Source organism: Sus scrofa, chromosome 6, assembly GCF_054392235.1.
Source record: "Sus scrofa isolate SSC_HxYL_T2T_F1_AM1 chromosome 6, Sscrofa_HxYL_maternal_Yorkshire_Landrace_v2.0, whole genome shotgun sequence".
Classification (NCBI taxonomy): Eukaryota; Metazoa; Chordata; class Mammalia; order Artiodactyla; family Suidae; genus Sus; species Sus scrofa.
Window position 1 is genome coordinate 169,783,866 of NC_139388.1, and position 15,761 is coordinate 169,799,626.

Below are 15,761 nucleotides of genomic sequence, written 5' to 3' on the forward strand. Positions count from 1 at the left end.
AATTCTCCTGACTCTCTGTCTCTCTCCATTATATCCCTGCTCCCATCTACAGCAGTATTCCTCAAGCGAGTCCACAGGCATTTCTTCTTCCTCTTCTTCGACTCTCTTGAGTCCATTCTCGTCAGGCTTCCATCCTTACCATTCGGCTGAAAACACTTTGTCAGGATCACTTGGTGACCTCCGCTTTGCCAAGCCCCAAGGTCATTTACCTCCGGTTGATCATTTCCTCTTTGTGGAAGTGCTTTTTGAAAAAAATTGGTTTTTAGGATACCATGCTCTTTAGTTCTCCCTCTCCTTCTTTAATTGCTCTCTCTCGGTTTCCTTTGCTGGTTCTGCCTCGTTTCCCTGACCACTAAACATTGGTGTACCCCAGAGCTTAGATCTTGGACCTCTTGTCTTATGCAACTGTGTTCATCTTCAAATAACATCTGTAGGCGGACAACTCCTGACTTTCTCCACCTAGCCCAGAACTCTCACCTGGACTTTCGATTCTTCAGGTAGGCGGGAGGATCTTCTGCTCTTGGATGTTCCCTAAGGCGTCTCAAACTTAGCATGTCTAAAACCAAAATGTTTTTTTTCCTCTTTAAGCATGTTCCTTTTACATATCTTTCTTTATTCCAATAAATGACAATTCTATTCTTCTCATTGCTTCAGATAATAACCTTGAAGTCACCTTTACCTTGTCTCTTTCTCTAATACCCATATCCAGGCCATCAGCATATGTCAGCTTTCTCTTCCACATATGTTCAGAATCCCACCATTTCTTGTATTTCCACTGCTACTACCCTTGACCAAGACACCATCATGTCTTGCCTAGATTATTTTAAAAGTCTCCCAACTGATCTTTCTGCTTCTACCCCTGACGACCTTGAATAGTTTCATCTCAACCTAGCAGCTAGAGTAAGCCTTTTAAAACGCAAGATAATGTTATTCTGCTCAGACCCTCTTGTGTTGCCTCATCTTACTCGGTAAGAGCCAAAGGCCCTTACAGTGACTTTCAAAATCTTTGATATCTTTTTACTTTGTCTCCTGCTCCTCTCCTTTTTGCTCATTCAACTTCAGCATCCCTGGCCTTGTCACTATTCCTGGGATATACCAGATGTGCTTCTGCCTCAGGAGCTTGCACTTGCTCTTCCCTCTGTCTGGAAAACTTCTCCCCCAGATACTTGCTGTGCTAGCTCCTATGCTTCATTTAGGACTCTGCTAAATGTTATCTGAACAGAGTGGCTTTTCTGGTGTAAAATACATCAAATAACAATCTCTCCACCCCTCAACTATCTCTTCCCTTTACTCTGCTTAATTTTTTCCCATAGGATTTATTATCATTTGGTATATAGGTATTTGTTTTTATATTATATCTTAATGAAAAATTATCCTCTTTATAAACTTAAAGATGGAGATATGGAGTTCCCGTCGTGGCTCAGTGGTTAATGAATCTGACTAGGAACCATGAGGTTGTGGGTTTGATCCCTGGCCTTGCTCAGTGGGTTAAGGATCCAGTGTTGCCATGAGCTGTGGTATAGGTCGCAGATGTGGCTCAAATCCCGCTTTGCTATGGTTGTGGCAGTAGGCTGGGGCTATAGCTCTGATTAGACCCCTAGCCTGGGAATCTCTATATGCTGTGGGAGAGGCCCTAGAAAAGCAAAAAAGACAAAAAACCAAAATAAAAGAAAAAAGAAAAAAAGCTGGAGATAGGTTTCTCATGCTCCTAAACTATAAGTTCCGTGAGAGCATGGAGTCTCTCTGACTTATTATTATGTGCACTGTGCCTCATACAATTCCTGGCACATGGTAGATACTCAGTAGTTTTTTTTGGCCACACCCTTGGCGTGTGGAAGTTCCTGGGCCAGGGATCGGACTCTCGCCACAGCAATAACCAGAGCTACAGCAGTGACAACATCAGATTCTTAACCCACTGAGCCAAAGGAACTCCCTCTGTAAGTTCTTTTTGAATGAATGAGTGCCTTTTAGTTTTCTCTAGCAGAGAGACCAGCTTATAACATTTATTGTGGGCATATATACCTATAGAAACTGGATTTGATCAGGCGGTCCTTCTAATGTACATTTTATAGGAATAGTCCTTTATCCATTTAAATACCTTCTAAGCATTAAATTTAAACCAATCCATAGATTCAAACCTATTGTGTTTGTCTTTTCACAAATCTCAGTGCTTCATTTATCATGTGTAGTGACATGGGGTAAAGAGATACAGAAGCATATTTTTTTCCCCATTCAGTCTGCATGCTGCTATGAGAACAGTTGAGTGGGAATGAGTGCTACTATATTTTGCTATGATATAATGAATCAACTTGCTGTGGTCTTAGATTATACCTTATGGGACTTAAAAAACATTGCCGTTTTAAGCTTTGGTTATAAATTATCTTTTAAGAGACCATTGGACATTACTCAGTGAACAAAAGTGGTCTAAACTATTCAAGCATCAAATTACATCCAGATAATATAAATGGCTCTTCAAAAGCAGTACTTTGTAAAACAGTTGAATGACAGTTGAATCATTTACATATTATGATAGCTTAAAAAGCCATTTCCAAGAATTATAAGCAAATATAAAAGACAAAATAGTGGAAGATGCAAGATTAGTTACTCAGTTATAAATCATTCAGGAAGCTTAATTATGTTTATACACTAACAGTAAAGCTCTGAGTGTTGTGTTGGTGTGTGTGTGACAAATGGTTATCACCCCCTTTTCACATAGAGATTGCTTCTGCTTCCCTCCACAGATATATAACACATAGCTTTAGATCCTAAAGAGTTTTCTTTGTTCTTCCTGAAAAAGTAGATACAGAATTTAAACTTAATTCATTCAGAAAATAAACAAAAGATACAATTTGTTTTAGTTGTCTTTTTTTATTTTTTTTGCTAAATTTCTTGATCATGAAAGCTGTATAAGTATGTTGATCTTTATAAACTTTTATTATTTTTTAGGACCGAACTTGCAGCATGTGGAAGTTTCCAGGCTAGGGGTCTAATCAGAGCTGCAGCAGCTGGCCTACACCACAGCCACAGCAACGCCAGGTCCGAGCTGCGTCTGCAACCTACACCACAGCTCACAGCAATGCCAGATCCTTAACCCACTGAGCAGGGCCAGGGATAAAACCGGTATCCTCATGGATCCTAGTCAGGTTCGTCACCACTGAGCCACGACGGGAACTCAAGTATATTACCTTTGATTTAGTAATCAAAATGTTTTATAGACAAAAGAAGTAGTTGTAAAAATAATATATTATGTATACTTTTATACCCATAATATATGCCTGTTTACCCATTCCGTCTCATTAAATACTGATATTTGTTTATAATGTGACACCGCGCTTTCATATCTCCATGTAAAAGTAATGCTTTAATAGAATTTTTTGGGAGAAGAATCTACAGCTGTTGTTTTGTTGTTCACAGGAAGGGAGGCAATAATAAGCTAATAAAGATCTATCATCGAGATGGTAAATACGGCTTTTCTGATCCTCTGACGTTTAATTCTGTGGTGGAACTCATTAACCACTATCATCACGAATCTCTCGCTCAGTACAACCCCAAACTTGATGTGAAGCTGATGTACCCAGTGTCCAGATACCAACAGGTAGGATGACACAAGTTCTTGACAACTAACGGGCAAGTCGTTGTTTAACGTCACTGGATTCTGCTTCATCAATCTTATCAGTTAAAAAAGAGAAATCCAGGTGTTTTAAATTTCCTCCTTAAGATTTAAGGTGTTTTTTGGAGTTCCTGTTGTGGCGCAGTGGAAACAAATCCAACTAGGAACCACGACGGTGTGGGTTGGATCGCTGGACTCGCTCAATGGGTTAAGAATCTGGGTGTTGCTGTGAGCTGTGGTGTAGGTCACGGACATGGCTCAGATTCTGCATTGCTGTGGCTGTGGTATAGGCTGGTAGCTGTAGCTCCGATTTTACCCCTAGCCTGGGAACTTTCTTATGCTCAGGGTATGGCCCTAAAAAGCAAAAAAAAAAAAAAAAAAAGATTTAACATATTTTTGGAACTTATTTTGTGGCTCCTATCCATTAATAGCTTGTTGCATGTGTTTATTAACTTTATATAAAAATAATTCTGTTTATATTTCCTATTTATACTAAAAATTTTTAAAGTATTAACAATTTTGATGTAATTTAAAGGTTAATGAAAGGATTAACGCTTTTGGATGCTTGATATTAAGACAGTGGCTTAAACTTAAAGCAGAAATACAATTTAAAAATAAATAGGGGAAGTTCTCATTGTGGCTTAGCAGTAATGAGCCTGCCTAGTATCCATGAGGATGAGGGTTTGATCCCTGGCCTTGCTCAGTGGGTTAAAGGATCTGGCGTTACGGTGAGCTGTGAGAATACAGTGTAGGTTGCAGATGTGGCTCGGATCCTGGGTTGCTATGGTTGTGGCATAGGCCGGCAGCTGCAGCTCCAATCTGACCCCATGTGCTACAGGTGTGGCTATTAAAAAAAAAAAAAAAAAAAAAAGGAGTTCCCGTCGTGGCGCAGTGCTTAACGAATCTGACTAGGAACCATGAGGTTGCGGGTTCGGTCCCTGCCCTTGCTCAGTGGGTTAGGGATCCGGCGTTGCCGTGAGCTGTGGTGTAGGTCGCAGATGCGGCTCAGATCCCGAGTTGCTGTGGCTCTGGCGTAGGTCAGTGGCTGCAGCTCCGAGGGGACCCCTGGCCTGGGAACCTCCATATGCCGCAGGAGCGGCTCAAGAAATAGCAAAAAGACAAAAAAAAAAAAAGTGGAAAAATCCATGTTTCAAAAATTTTTTGTTTGTTTTGGCCACCCTGTCCCATGTGGAGTTACTGGGGCAGGGATCAGACCTGAGCTACAGTTATGACCTATGCTGCAGCTGCAGCCACTGCCAGATTCTTTAAGCCTCTGTGCCATTGTTAACATTCTTTATTTCTTTTGTTTACTTATATAGGATCAGTTGGTAAAAGAAGATAACATTGATGCAGTAGGTAAAAAACTGCAAGAGTACCACTCTCAGTATCAGGAAAAGAGTAAAGAGTATGACAGGCTATATGAAGAATATACCAGAACATCCCAGGTTAGTATATTTTTATTGTTTAGGTCATTAAGTATGCAGTAAGTATTATAGTTATATCAGATATTCTGTAATTTTAAAATTGTCTATAATTCACCTTACAATCTTCAGCTATCTTAATATCTTTAAATGTTTTTGATTCAGAATTTTGTTTTTATTGCAGTATAGTTGATTTACAGTGTTGTGTTAGTTTCTGGTGTACGGCAAAGTGATTTCAGTTATATATATACATATATACATACATATTCTTTTTTCATATTCTTTTCTATTATGGTTTGTTGCAGGATATCGAATGTAATTGATTCCCTTCATTATACAGTAGGCCTTGTTGTTCATCTGTTGTATGTGTAGTAGTGTGTATCTGCTAATCCCAAACTCCTAATTTATCCCTCCCTGCCCCCTTCCCTTTAGTATCCACAAATTCTGTCTCTGAGTCTGTTTCTCTTTTATAAATAGATTTGTGTCATGTTTTTTTTAGATTCCACATGCAAGTGATATCATATGGTGTTTTTTTTTTTTTAAGTTACACTTGAATTGGTTTAATTTGCCCTGAATTGTTACATAATATATAAAAAGTGCTGGAAACTTTTAACTAAGTTTTGCATCTTTAGGAAATAGAGTTTGTTGCAATATTCGGGTCAATAGTGGCCTAAAAAATATATTAAACAAGGTTTCTCATGTACATAGATATGTTAGTCTGTGTTGATTAATAAATTATAGTAGCATTAATCCATTTTACCAAATTCAAAGTGAATCCTCAGGGCAACAATAGCTTGCCTGAGTCATTTCTAGTTTGTAATATTAATCGGTTTTTTTCCTAGTGTTTGTGTTGTTGCACAGATTGCTCTTTAATATTTCTTTTCTTTTGCTTTCTTTCAATTTTATTTGCTCCTCTTTTTCTAGCTTTTTTTTTTTTTTTTTTTTGCTTTTTAGGGCTGCACTTGCAGCATATGGAGGTTCCCAGGCTAGGGCTCCAGTTGGAGCTACAGCTGCCAGCCTACACCACAGCCACAGCAACATCAGATCTAAGCCGCGTCTGTGACTTACACCACAGCTCAGGGCAATGCCAGATCCTTAACGCTCTGAGCGAGGCCAGGGATTGAAACCGCAACCTCATGATTCCTGGTTTCTGCTCTTCCACGACAGGAACTCCCTGACTTCTTTTTAAAATTTTATTTTGGCTGCACTGGAGGCATGCAGAAGTTCCTAAACCAGGGATCAAACTCGCGCTACAGCAGCGACCCAAGCCACAGAAGCGACCATGCCGGATTTTTAACTTGCTGAGCCATGAAGGAGCTCCTGTAGTGTACCTGTTTTTTTTTTTTTGGTCTTTTCTAGGGCCTCACCTGTGGCATATGGAGGTTCCCAGGCTAGGGGTCTAATGGGAGCTATAGCCGCCAGCCTATGCTACGGCCATAGCAACTCGGGATCTGAGCCATGTCTGCGACCTACACCACAGCTCATGGCAATGCCATATCCTTAACCCACTGAGTGAAGCCAGGGATACCCGCATCCTCATGGTTCCTAGTTGGGTTCCTTAACCACTGTGCCACGACAGGAACTCCTGTAGTACACCTTTTGATTCCTCACTTCTTTCCTTTTCTGTATGTTTAAAAATTTTTCTTAGTGAATACCTTGGAGATTATCATTAATATATTTTAATATCAATTAATATCAAATAACCTAGTTTGAATAATACCAAATTATTGAATAAATTTTCAGTAGGTTATAAATACTCTGCTTCTGGAGTTCTCTCGTGGCCCAGCAGGTTAAGGATCTGGTATTGACACTGTACAGGCCCGGGCCACTTCTGTGGTGTGGATTTAAGCCCTGGCCTAGGAACTTTTGCATGTTGCGGGCGTGACCAAAAAAAATTACTCTACTCCTGTACATTTTTATTTTTCCCTTTATATTGTTATTGCCACTTACTACATTTTGTTACATTGTATGCCCATCAACATAGATTTGTTGTTTTGTGCATTTGTCTTTTGAATCATATAGAAAAAAAGGAGTGTTAACAAACCAAAGTACAGTAATACTGGCTTTTATATTTACTTACACAGTTTTCTTTTTTTTTTCTTTTTAGGGCTGCACCTGCAGTGTCTAGAAGTTCCCAGGCTAGGGGTTCAATCAGAGCTACAGCTTCTGGCCTACGCCACAGTCACAGTGACACCAGGTCCTTAACCCACTGAGCGAGGCCAGGGATTAAATCCGCATCCTCAGAGATACTAGTCAGATTTGTTACCGCTGAGCCGCAAGGGGAACTCCTGTATGGTATCTTCTTTATCCATTCATCTGTCACTGGACCTTTAGGTTGCTTCTATGTCTTGGCTATTGTAAATAGTGCTGCAGTGAACACTGGGGTGCATGTAGCTTTTCAAATTATGGTTTTCTGTATATATGCTCAGAAGTGGGATTGCTGGGTCCTATGGTAGTTCTGTTTTTAGTTTTTAAAGGAACCTCCATACTGTTCTCCACAGTGATTGTACCAGTCGACATTCCCACCAGCAGTGTAGGATAGTTCTCTTTTCTCCACACCCTCTCTAGCATTTATTGTAGACTTTTTTTTGTACCTGGGGCATATGGAAGTTCCCAGCCTAGGGATCAAACCTGCACCACAATTTTTTTTTTTTTTTGTCTTTACGGCCCCACTTGCAGCATATGGAAGTTCCCAGGTTAGGGGTAGAATGGGAGCTATAGCTGCCAGCCTACACCACAGCCACAGCAACGCAGGATCCGAGCCGAGTCTGTGAACTACACCACAGCCCACGGCAATGCTGGATCCTTAACCCACTGAGCGAGGCTGGGGATCAAACCTGCGTCCTCATGGATAGTAGTCAGATTCATTTCCTCTGAGCCACGACGGAAACTCCCTGTGCCACATTTGTTATCTCTGCCACAGCTGCAACAACCTGGATCCTTATTCCACTGGGCCACAAGGGAACTTCTTGTTTGTGGACTTTTTGGTGATAGACGTTATGACTGGTGTGAGATGATGCCTCATTGTAATTTTGATTTGCATTTCTCTAGTAATTAGTGATATAGAACATCTTTTCATGTGCCTTTTGGTCATCTGCATGTCTTATTTGAAGCAATGTCTGTTTAGATCTGCCAGTTTTTTGATTAGATAGTTTGTTTATTTGATATTGAGCAGCATGAGCTGTTTGTATATTTTGGAGATTAATCCCTTGTCAGTTGCATCGTTTGCAAATGTTGTCTCCCATTCTGTGGGTTGTCTTCTTGTTTTCTTTATGGTTTTCTTTGCTGTTCAAAAGCTTCTAAGTTTAGGTCCCATCTTTTAATTTTTGTTCTTGTTTCCTTTACTTTAGGAGACAGATCCAAAACAATAATACTGTAATTTATGTCAAAGAATGTTCTGCTGTGTTTTCCTCTAAGAGTTTTTTAGTATCTGGTCTTATATTTAGGTCTTTCATCCATTTTGAGTTTATTTTTGTGTATGTTGTTAGAGAATATTCTATTTTTTTGGTCTTTTTTTTAGGGCTGCACTGTGGCATGTGAAGGTTCCCAGACTAGGAACTATAGCTGCTGGTCTATGCCACAGCCACAGCACTGCCAGATCCGAGCTGCACCTGTGACCTACATACACCACAGCTCACAGCAATGCCAGATCCTTAACCCACTGAGGGCGGCCAGGGATCAAACCTGTGTCCTCACGTTACTCTGAGCCATGGCGGGAACTCCAAGAATATTCCAATTTCATTCTTTTACATGTAGCTATCTAGTTTTTCCAGCACCATTTATTGAAGAAACTCTCTTTTCTCCATTAAATTATTTGTTCTAGGGAGTTCCCATTGTGGCTCAGCAGATATAAACCCAACTAGCATCCATGAGGATGTGGGTTCAATCCCTGACCTCGCTCAGTTGGTTAAGGATCTGGCATTGCTGTGAGCTGTGGTGTAGGTAGAAGATGTGGCTCGGATCCTGTGTTGCTGTGGCTGTGGCGTAGGCCAGCAGCTGCAGCTCTTTTGACCCCTTGCCAGGAAACTTCCATCTATATGCCACAGGTGTGGCCCTAAAAAGCAAAGAAAAGAAATTATTCTAGTTCTGTGAAAAATGCCATTGGTAACTTGATAGGGATTGCACTGATTCTATAGATTACCATGGGTAGTATAGTCATTTTGACAATATTGATTCTTTCAATCCAAGAACATGATAGGTCTTCTGTCTGTTTGTATCATCTTTGATTTCTTTGTTTCTTTGTTTTTTTCTTTTTTTTTTTTGGCATATGGAAGTTTTCAGGCCAGGGATTGAATCCGAGCCACAGCTGTGATCTGCACCACAGCTGCGGCAATGCTGGATCCTTCACCCACTGTGCCACGCTGAGGATCAAACCTGTGGCACCACTGAGGTAGCTGGGGCAATGCTGGATCCCTAACTTGCTATGCCACAGTGGGAACTCCCATCTTTGATATCTTTCATCAGCATATTACAGTTTTTGGAGTACAGGTTTTTTGCCTCCTCAGGTAGGTTTATTCCTAGGTGTTTTATTCTTTTTGATGTGAAGGTAAATAGGAGTGTTTCCTTAATTTCTCTTTCTGATCTTTTGTTGTTAGTGCATAGAAATGCAACAGATTCCTGTGTGTTTTGTATCCTGTAACTTCACCAAATTCATTGTTGAGCTCTAGTAGTTTTCTGGTAGCATTTTTAGGATCTTCTCTGTATAGTATCATGCCATCTGCAAATAGTGACAGTTTTACTTCTTTTACAGCTTGGATCCTTTTTATTTCTTCTCAGATTACTGTGGCTAGGACTTGCAAAACGGTGTTGACAAAAAGTAGTGAGAGCGGACATCCTTGTCTTGCTCCTGATCTTAGAGGACGTGCTTTCAGCTTTCACTGTTGAGTGTGATGTTAACTGTCAGTTGTCCTATATGGCTTTTTTTTTTTATATTATTTTAGTCTTTTTAGGGCTGCACCTGTGGCATATGGAGGTTCCCAGGCTAGGGGTCAAATTGGAGCTGAAGCTGCTGGCTTACACCACAGCCACAGCAACACAGGATCCAAGCCGAGTCTGCTACCTACACCACTGCTGACAGCAACGCTGAATCCTTAACCCACTGAGCGAGGCCAGGGATCGAACCTATGTCCTCATGGATACTAGTTGGGTTTGTTAACCACTGAGCCACGATGGGAACTCCCTATATGGCCTTTATTATGTTGAGGTAGCTTCCTGCTATATCCCCTTTCTAGAGAGGTTTTTTTTTTTTTTGTTTTAAATCATAAATGGATGTTGAATTTTGTCATAAGCTTTTTCTGCCTCAAGTGAGATGATCCTTTGGTTTTTATTTTTCAATTTTTTTTTGTCTTCTTTTTGTGTGTGTGATTTCTTGGGCCACTCCCACACGTGGAGGTTCCCAGGCTAGGGGTCCGATCGGAGCTGTAGCCGCTGGCCTATGCCAGAGCCACAGCAACGTGGGATCCAAGCTGCGTCTGCAACCTACACCACAGCTCATGGCAGTGCCAGATCCTTAACCCACTAAGCAAGGCCAGGGATCAAACCCGAAACCTCATGGTTCCTAGTCGGATTCGTTAACCACTGAGCCACGACGGGAACTCCTTCAATTTGTTAATGTGGTGTATCACACTGATTGACTTAGGGATATTGAAGAATCTTTGCATCCCTGGAATAATTCCCACTTGATCATGGTTTATGAACCTTTTAATCCTTGTTGGATTTGGTTTTCTAGTATTTTGTCGAGGATTTTTATGTCTATGTTCATCACTGATATTGGCTGTAATCTTTTTTTTTTTTTTTTTTGGTGGTGTCTGGTGTCTTTGTCTGGTTTTGGCATCAGGGTTAGGATGGCCACACGGAATGAGTTAGGAATAGTTTCAGAAGGATTGGTGTTAACTCCTCTCTTAAGTGTTCAGTAGAATTTGCCTGTAAAGCCACCTGGTCTTGGACTTTTGTTAGTTGGAAGTTTTTAAATCACAGATTCAATTTTAGTATTTGTGAGTGGTCTGTTCATATTTTCTATTCCTGGTTCAGTCTTGGAAGATTGTACCTTTCTAAAATTTATCCACGTCTTCTAGGTTGTTCATTTTATTAGCATATAGTTACTTATAGTCTTTTATGGTCCTTTGTATTTCTGTGGTGTCAGTTGTAACCTCTTTTTCATAAGTAATTTTATTGGTTTGAGCCCTCTCCCTTTTTTTCTTGCTGTTCCTTAAATGTCTTAGACATGCTTCCTGCCTTCAAGTATTTACACTGGCCCTTTCCTTGCCTGAAACACTTTTCCCTCAGATAGCTACCTGGTTAACCCCCTCACCTCCTTCAAGGCTTTGCTCAAATGTCATCTCAGCAAGGCCCACTTGACAACTTTATTTAAAATTCCAACTTGTATTCCACCTCTCCTTTCCCATCCTGCTTTTCTCTTCACCAGAAGAAGGTATGTAAAGGTTTATCCACATTCTAACAAAGTATGTAATTTATTTACTTATGTCTATTATTTGTTGTCTGTATAATGCCCTAACTATAAGTTCCAGAAAGGCAGCAATCTTTATTTAAGCTTGTTCACTTATTTATCGCAAGTGCTTAAAATAATGCCTGGCGTGTAGTTAGCGTTCAGTTGTTTGTTGAATGAACTTCCGCAAGACAATGAATGAAAGCACTCCCTCCTTGTCAAGAGCCTGAAGTCAGACTCATGGTACAAACTGAGCCTCAGAGAGGACTAACCCTCAGGGAGATGGAAGAATGTATCTCCTCTGTCTGTAAGTGTTACAGTGTTTCTCAGTGGTTCAGACCTCCTCTTTTTTTTTTCTTTCCCTGCGAAATCTTAGATAAAATGTAGATTGCTCTGATGCAATTGAATTCTTCCCAGAGAATGGGAAGAGATGGTATATCCCAAGTCAGTGTTGGCACAGTGTGAGAATAGCCTGCATGTGGGGATATTTGGTATCTGAATTACTTAGATATAATTAGGAGGAAAGTGATGGGACTAAGTGATGGTTTGGGATGAGAGATGGGAATTCGGCAGTGAGATGACTTGACTTTGGAAAGAGCGTCTCTGTGGAGTGGCGATACAGAGCAGAATAGAGTGAGGTGAAGTAGGAATGAGTGATGAAGAGGGAAAAGGCAGATGCTTAACTGTGACTGGAAAAGAATTTAGGGTTAAGGATTTTTTTTTCCAAAGTAGTGTTACTAGAACTTGTTTGTTACTGATGAGAAGGAGCCATGAGACTGGACGGGTGAACGATGCACGCGAGGCTAGCCGATGTGATGGAACGAAGTACCTGAGAAAGGAAAGCGAGGCGAGACCCCGAGCACATGTAGATAAGAGGAAGAGAAAGGAGAGAAAGATCACAAGTACAGGTCGGTTTATGGTTTCAGTGGTAGGTTTAGTGACCTTGTTTAATGGGCAAGTTGCTGCTTTGGCAATGACACCAGACACTTTTCCTTTTCCTGCCCTACCCACCAGTACATATGCCGGTGTTAGTTACGTCAAATGATCGGTATTTTCTTTACAAGTGCAGAGCCAAAACCTTAATAAGTAATTTGTAACCTTAGAAGGGAGCTAAGACCCTCCACCATGATTTGAGAGTTGTGCAGTTTATAGCTAGATATTTAGATATGGGCATCCCGGTAAAGTTGACATTTCTATTTGAAATATGTGTGATATGACCTCAGCCTTATGGGGCATCATAAGACTCTAGTGTCCCTCATCTGCTATCCCCTTATGTTCCAGCTCTACAGAGCTATTGATGATTACTGAACATCCACTATTATTTCATGTAGATACCATGCTATGCCATCTATGTGCCATGCTAAATTTTCTTCTCCTTCCCCAGTGCTTTAAGGCTTAGCTCAAATGTTGCCTCCTCTGTGAAATCTTTATAAGCAGTAAGTAACTGTTCCCCCCACTTAATTGCCTCTATCATGACATGAAACAAAACCTTATTCAAATTCAGAAATCTATTTCAGCTGTATATTCTGAATCCTGGAGGGCAGGCCCCGTGTTTTATTAATCTCCTTAACACCAGATGGTACTTTCTATATAGTGGATTCTTAATAATTATTTGAAATTAATCAGTGCTGAATAGTTGAGGAATTATCCCATAAGCATCAAAACTTTGAAAATTTTGAACATTCAGTATAGCAATCTTTCTAGATCTATGCCTCTCTTGACTTTCTAAAGTAAATTGAAAAAAAATTTAACACTCTTTGAAGATTTTAGGAAGATCATGTTTCAGATGCTAAAGTCTGCCGGTACCCTCAGAGCTTGTTGGAACTACTGGAGGACCACTTAGCCTAGTGTGAAAGGCTTAGCCTCCTGGGCTTCTGTTTTGTTGAGTTCTTAGTTTTTCATCTTATTTGAAAGCAGCTATTCTTTTCCTTTTAATTTTCTGCTTCTAATTGTGTTAATCTACTAACAAACCTGTTTGGAAAACAACGTGCTTTAGAAATGACGGTAAGAATAAAGAGACTCCATAGAGTTCTTTTGGGAACAAGGCTTGGCATGTTTGGTGCATAGACTCCTCCCCTCTGTCTCTTCACTCCTTCAGCACCTTTTAGAGGTCAGCACTGCAGTAGTTACAAAGGCAGAACTTTATTCTTGTCTTAAATCTCTCTAGCAACTCAGAGGCCTTTCTGTGGTTCTCAGCTACATTTCAGATAATAGCTATTCTTGAGTGATGTATTTTGCATATAGGTAATAAGGGGAAGGGTTTAGTATGGGGTCTTGTTTGGGCCTCTTAATTTGATTTTACATGGAATCATCACTTGAATTATAAGATTTAATACTTAAGTTTACAAAAAATATAGGTAATGAAGTGTGTGTTTTTTTCTCCTATAGGAAATACAGATGAAGAGGACTGCAATTGAAGCTTTTAATGAGACAATTAAGATATTCGAAGAACAGTGTCACACACAAGAACAACATAGCAAAGAATATATTGAGCGATTTCGGAGAGAGGGGAATGAAAAGGAAATTGAACGGTAAGTCTGCCCAGTACCTCCAAGTGCATCAGTGAGCCAAGACTTCTTTTTTTCTCTAGTAACCTCTGCCACGTCTGATTTCACCCCCTCGAGCTTGACAGTTGGGCCACATGGAATTGCTTGCTGTTACACTCATGGCAACAAGCCGAACCTTCTCTCTTTTTCATTCTTTTTCCATCGTCCTAAATTGTTGACCCCTGCTCATCCTTTAGGACTCCGCTTAGATATGGCTTCCTGGAAAATCTTCCCTGATTCCCTAGACTGGTTTAGGAGATTTTTGTCCCCACCCCAGTAGTGTCTGATCCTGATCCTTACCGTAACATTTGCCGAAGGTCACACTCACCGAACTGGGAGCTCGTGGACAGTAAGGATGGTGGCTTATTTTCCCTGAGAGCTCCAGCACATGTATTGTGGTGCCTGAGTATATAGTGGTGCTCATGGAATATTCGTGGAACTGAAAACAAGTAGCCGCAGTCTGAGAATAAAGTGAAGGCAGACCAAGACCAATGGGCAGGGAGACCAGCCTGCATGTTGCAGGTGATTCAGTGCATCGCTGCATCTTTGTGGTCATCAGGTTAAAAGATGATGCAGCCCTGAACCAGAGTAATGGCAGGAAAGGAGGGGGAGTTGATGGAAATGCTGAGGACTTGATGCCCACCCAGATACGGCAGGTGTGGGAGAAAACCGAGATCACTCCTAGGTTTCTAATATGAGCGACTGAGGGATGATGTTATTCCAAATGGGATACCTGAGGGGAGTTCAGGTTTGAAACCAATGGGTTTTGAGGCCCTGTGAGAACTCAGGTGGAGTTATCTCAGAGGCAGATAGCTGGTTATTTGGAATTGGAGCTCAGGGTACAGAAAGGATTTGGGAGGCAGAAGTGTGTAGGTCATGGCAGAGACTAAGGATGAGGTTACACAGAGTGAGAAGCATGGGACGTACTGGGTCTGGCACCTAAAAGGGTATTGGGAACTTTTATCAAAGCAAATTTCGTGGAGTATCAGAAGACTAAGGCAAATAGTAGTGGGTAGAGGAATGAAAAGTGGGTAACAACTAAACATGGGAGTTCCTGTCATGGCTCAGAGGTTAACGAACCTGCCTAGCACCCTGAGGACTCGGGTTCGATCCCTGGCCTCGCTCAGTGGGTTAAGGATCTGGCGTTGCCGTGAGCTGTGGTGTAGGTCGCAGATGTGGCTCAAATCCCGCACTGCAGTGGCTCTGGTGTAGGCCGGCGGCTACAGCTTCAGTTCAACCCCTAGCCTGGGAACCTCCATATGTTGCCGGTGAGGCCCTAAAAAGACAAAAAGACCATAAATAAATAAATAAATAAAATGAATCATATGCAAGAGAAAAGCAAAATTATTTCTTATATTAGCACCAAAGTGTAACTGAACTCCTGTGTATATAAGAACAGAATCAAGTGTTGTGAGGCACTGTAACCTAATGGTTACAACGTGGACTTGGACTCCATACTTAGCATTACTAGCTGTGTGACCCTGAGGGACCGACTTAACTCTCGGGGCTTGTTTCTTCCTCCATAAAGCTGTGGATAATGCCTTGTTGAAATTCTGTGAGAACTAAGTGATACACACACAGACTCTTGGTACAGAAAGGTGTGTGTGTGTGTGTGTGTGTACACGTGTATGTGTGTATCTTGACATGGTATCAATAAATGACAATTATTATTAATATAAAATAGGAAAGAACTTGTCGTTTCGTTGCGGCGGGAATTGAAGTAGCATGATGAGGAGTTC

At 40.9% G+C, this 15,761-nt stretch overlaps 1 protein-coding gene across 7 annotated transcripts in view; it reads left to right on the forward strand.

Moving 5' to 3' along the window:
- The window catches only part of PIK3R3 (phosphoinositide-3-kinase regulatory subunit 3), a 132,790-nt gene that overhangs the window by 93,622 nt on the left and 23,407 nt on the right, over window positions 1-15,761 (forward strand). For 6 of the 7 annotated variants that reach the window (XR_014808418.1, XR_014808419.1, XR_014808420.1 and 3 more), the window contains exons 4-6: window positions 3,415-3,595; window positions 4,930-5,055; window positions 13,865-14,007. Coding sequence is in view for 2 of the 7 variants with exons in the window: in XM_013999442.3 (XP_013854896.1) it covers window positions 3,415-3,595; window positions 4,930-5,055; window positions 13,865-14,007 (450 nt within the window). In the remaining 5 variants the exon portion in view is untranslated. Of the gene's footprint in view, window positions 1-3,414; window positions 3,596-4,929; window positions 5,056-13,864; window positions 15,266-15,761 lie in introns of all 7 variants that reach the window. The other variant, XR_014808422.1, reaches the window with a different exon arrangement.